The 3,459-nt window shown below is 43.5% G+C and overlaps 1 protein-coding gene across 6 annotated transcripts in view; it reads right to left on the minus strand.

Moving 5' to 3' along the window:
* The window catches only part of cbfa2t3 (CBFA2/RUNX1 partner transcriptional co-repressor 3), a 41,982-nt gene extending 39,013 nt beyond the window's left edge, over nt 1–2,969 (minus strand). For 3 of the 6 annotated variants that reach the window (XM_079339149.1, XM_079339152.1, XM_079339148.1), the window contains exon 1: nt 2,246–2,969. In XM_079339149.1, coding sequence (XP_079195275.1) covers nt 2,246–2,444 — 199 coding nt within the window. In that variant the 5' untranslated portion in view covers nt 2,445–2,969. The remainder of the gene's footprint in view (nt 1–2,245) is intronic. The other 3 variants (XM_079339151.1, XM_079339153.1, XM_079339150.1) reach the window with 1 other exon arrangement.
* Nucleotides 2,970–3,459: the final 490 nt, after the last annotated feature.

The raw sequence follows: 3,459 nt of genomic DNA on the forward strand, positions 1-3,459 counted from the left end.
TCTCTCGCTCTCGCTCTCTCTCTCTCTCTCACCTTGCTTTTTCTCCAACACATTCCCTTCCTTTTTTTTCTATCCCTATTTCCTTGTTCAGTGTTTCTCATTTTCTTATAACTTCCATTAAACTGTCATTTATCCTTACAGTTTCAATGATCTCTCCTCTGGTCTTTGTATTGTATCTGATTAAGGCTATCATGTTTCATGACCTCATACTGTCAGTTTTTGTTTGATCATGTGCATCAGCTTAAGTTTGGAGACTTGGTGATCTGGTAAAAAAGTGTGAGACAAACTACTTTGTTGAATGTGTGAAAAAAGACCAAAAACTACACAGACTTACATAACGGTTTATACAGCAGGTATTCAAACATTAAAGATTGTTAAATAAAATGTTCACCATTCCAAAAAAAAAGACACACACAGAGAGAGAGAGAGAGAGAGAGAGAGAGAGAGAGAGAGAGCAGTCTACAGTATAGAGTTTATGTGAAAATTATCTCTTTTTTGTAGGAGAAAACTATAAAGAACAGCCTCTTCATTGCCTTAGAGGATTAGGATTGGGACTAAATTATGAAGTCTATGATACAGCAGACGTGACTTAAAGCGTTGTTAGGGATTCACTGCACCTTCTCCCTCAAAGTCCATTGATTTAGTCCTTACTCTTTTTCCTCCTCTCTCCATCCTACCTCCCTCTATCTGGGCCTGCTGTGACGATGTGCTACTGCTGGGTGGCAGTTCCTTATTGCAGAGTGCCTGTATGTGTGTGTGTGTGTGTGTGTGTGTGTGTGCGTGTGTGTGTGCATGTGTGTGCATGTGTGTGTGCATGTGTGTGTGTGTGTGTGTGTGTGTGTGTGTGTGTGTGTGTGTGTCTGTCTGCTGTGTGTGGCTGATAAGACCCAGGGAGAAGAGCCAGCGTGCCGACATATTCTTGCCACCGCGGTTATCGCCCGTCGCAGCTGTGCCTGAGCTCTGCGACATCTGCTCCCTCACAGGAAGCCTATGCTGCAGCTCACAACACCTCTCTCACACACGCACAGACGCACATTTCTACGGCTTCTCCATACAGAGGGAACATATACACTCATCCACAAAAAACATACACATTTACATCAGGTAAACTAATTGAGACAAAGAGCTGTGTTTACAATTCACATAGACACATTTTGATTTCTTTACTGTTTGCCCAAGTGTGTGTGTGTGTGTGTGCGTGTGTGTGTGTGTGCGTGTGTGAGATGAATGGGTTGGAGCAGCGACACCAGAGTTCTGGGTTTTTATCACAGAATTACAGGGGGGATGCTTATGACTAAGCCTAATTATAGAGGCCTTATCGCCGCAACGTTCACAAAGCTCATTACTGCCAAGAGACGGCAGGCGCTGCAGGTAATTCACTCCATTGGGTATTAGTCTTCGCTCTGGCTTACAGTTTCTACATATTTAGAGTCTATAAAATTGGTCCTTTAATGTCTGATTCTTAATGCATCTCTCTTCTCAAACCCTTTCGCTGATTTAAGTGAAGGTTCTCATTTTTACCTAAAGGCACTCCTTTAAGAATCAATTACATTTCTTTTTTCTATTCCTGGATGTCTTTCAAGTCACCCTCTGCAACATCCCCTTAAGTTCCCTCCACTGTCATTTACTATGATACACCCTCATGACCTGCATGTTGTATTATGCTGCCGCTGAAGCTGAGAAATGAAACTCAAGAACCTGGTTCTGTTCCTTTGCAGCTGCATGGGGAAGCCCAGAGAAAGAAAACCCACCTAACCTGTGCTCTAAAAACCCATTTCCAATTTATTTCCAGTCCCACTGGACAAGCATACCTCACTGATCTTGTTAGCGATAAGGATTTGTGCTTGACAGTTCATGAGGACCACACTACACAACAACTAGAGAAAAAAGTTGAACTAATACTCATTTGGTGTCCAAAATAATCCTGATCTTAAGTGTTATTTTAAAAGGCAAACTATGCAGTAACTTAACGGAAATAAACATTAGCTTATTTTACATGTAATTGATTGTTATTCCGACCTTGAAAGCCCAGCTTTAATCAGGAAATAACAGGTCGACTAGCAACATGAAGAAAATTCACATTGTCCGAACAACTTGCATACTAAGTCAACACAAACTGATTATCCATCAATCACTCCAACTTAATGAGCAGACCTGACAGCTGCGGGACCCTCCATCACTCATCACGCTAACACACTGCCAAAAGATTTCATGAAACAGGTCCTTTAGGATGACAAGCTCCTACCTGTACTACATCTGTAGAGGCTACTAGTTCCCAGGTTTGGATCGTGGCTTGCAGGCCGGAGTCTGTGGGCTGTGTGTTTCTCTCTCAGCTCTCTGCGGCTGATCAGTGTCACCGTGGGGACATGTGGAGAAAACCCATGAGCAGACCCTGCGCTCCGGTCAGCCTTCTTCTGGCGTTCCAAATGGACCTCAGCGGACATGATTCAGTCTCTCAATCACCACTGACAAGATTTGAACTCCGCAATTATTGTGCAATGTCAGTTGTTTAAAGATACTTAGAGCAATTCTAAGTCCAAAACAACAAGGTGTTTAAAATCTCTTAAAGGCTCTTCTGGTGGATCGTTTTTTCCAAATGTTTTTGAAGTTGTTTTTGATTGTTTAAAGTCTCCTCCAGTTTGCCTTTGTATCCCTAGTAGGTCACTGCATGACCTACTGAACTGCTTTCCAAGGACAAGGGCGTACTTTCAGGTAAAGCTCCAAACAGGGAAAATATGAAACAGGTTGCTTCCTCTCCTTCCTCACAAAGGTATTAGATCCTTGTTGTGCATTTCTTGTATTCCTCTGGTGTTTTTTCTGTGCTTCTGCACGAAACTTTGTCTAAGAAAGATGCACGAAAGGTGCATGTATTATACCGACAACTGACTGTTTTATCTTGAGCTGAAAATCTCTTTTTCTGTCCTCTTTAGCTGCACTTGTCACGTCTTGTGTTTTCAATCATCGTTTCTTTAAGTTTTAACCAGGTCCCTAGATGTGTCCTCCTCTCTTCCACAACAGTCAACAAGAATGTGTGTGCGTACGTCAGTAGCAGGTCAGCGTGTCTATTGGCTCCGGCTGAGGGGCTGCGCTCTCATTTGAACCCTCCTCCTGCCTTGCCTGTCTGTCTGCAACTGCAGCTAAAAAAGAGAAGTGTGTGATAGTACTGTATGTAACAGTTTGTGTGGGTTCCTCCTTGTTGCAAGGCTGAAGCCCCTGGGGAGGCCAGCAGTGCTGGCTGTGGTGATAGCAGAAGACAGCAGTCGGCAGCAGGACCTGGGCCTCCATCTGGGCTTCCTCTGTCAGGAACCAGCTGTGTCTGCGAACCACAGCCACTCCTTCCTACTTGCATCCGAAATTTCAATTTACCCCATCAATCTTTCACCAGGATCCTTTCCTGCTGGGCTTAATGGGCATGATGAAACTTTATGTTGTCCCATATCCAAAAACTCAACCTTTTTC

Source organism: Symphodus melops (genome assembly GCF_947650265.1).
Source record: "Symphodus melops genome assembly, chromosome: 3".
Classification (NCBI taxonomy): Eukaryota; Metazoa; Chordata; class Actinopteri; order Labriformes; family Labridae; genus Symphodus; species Symphodus melops.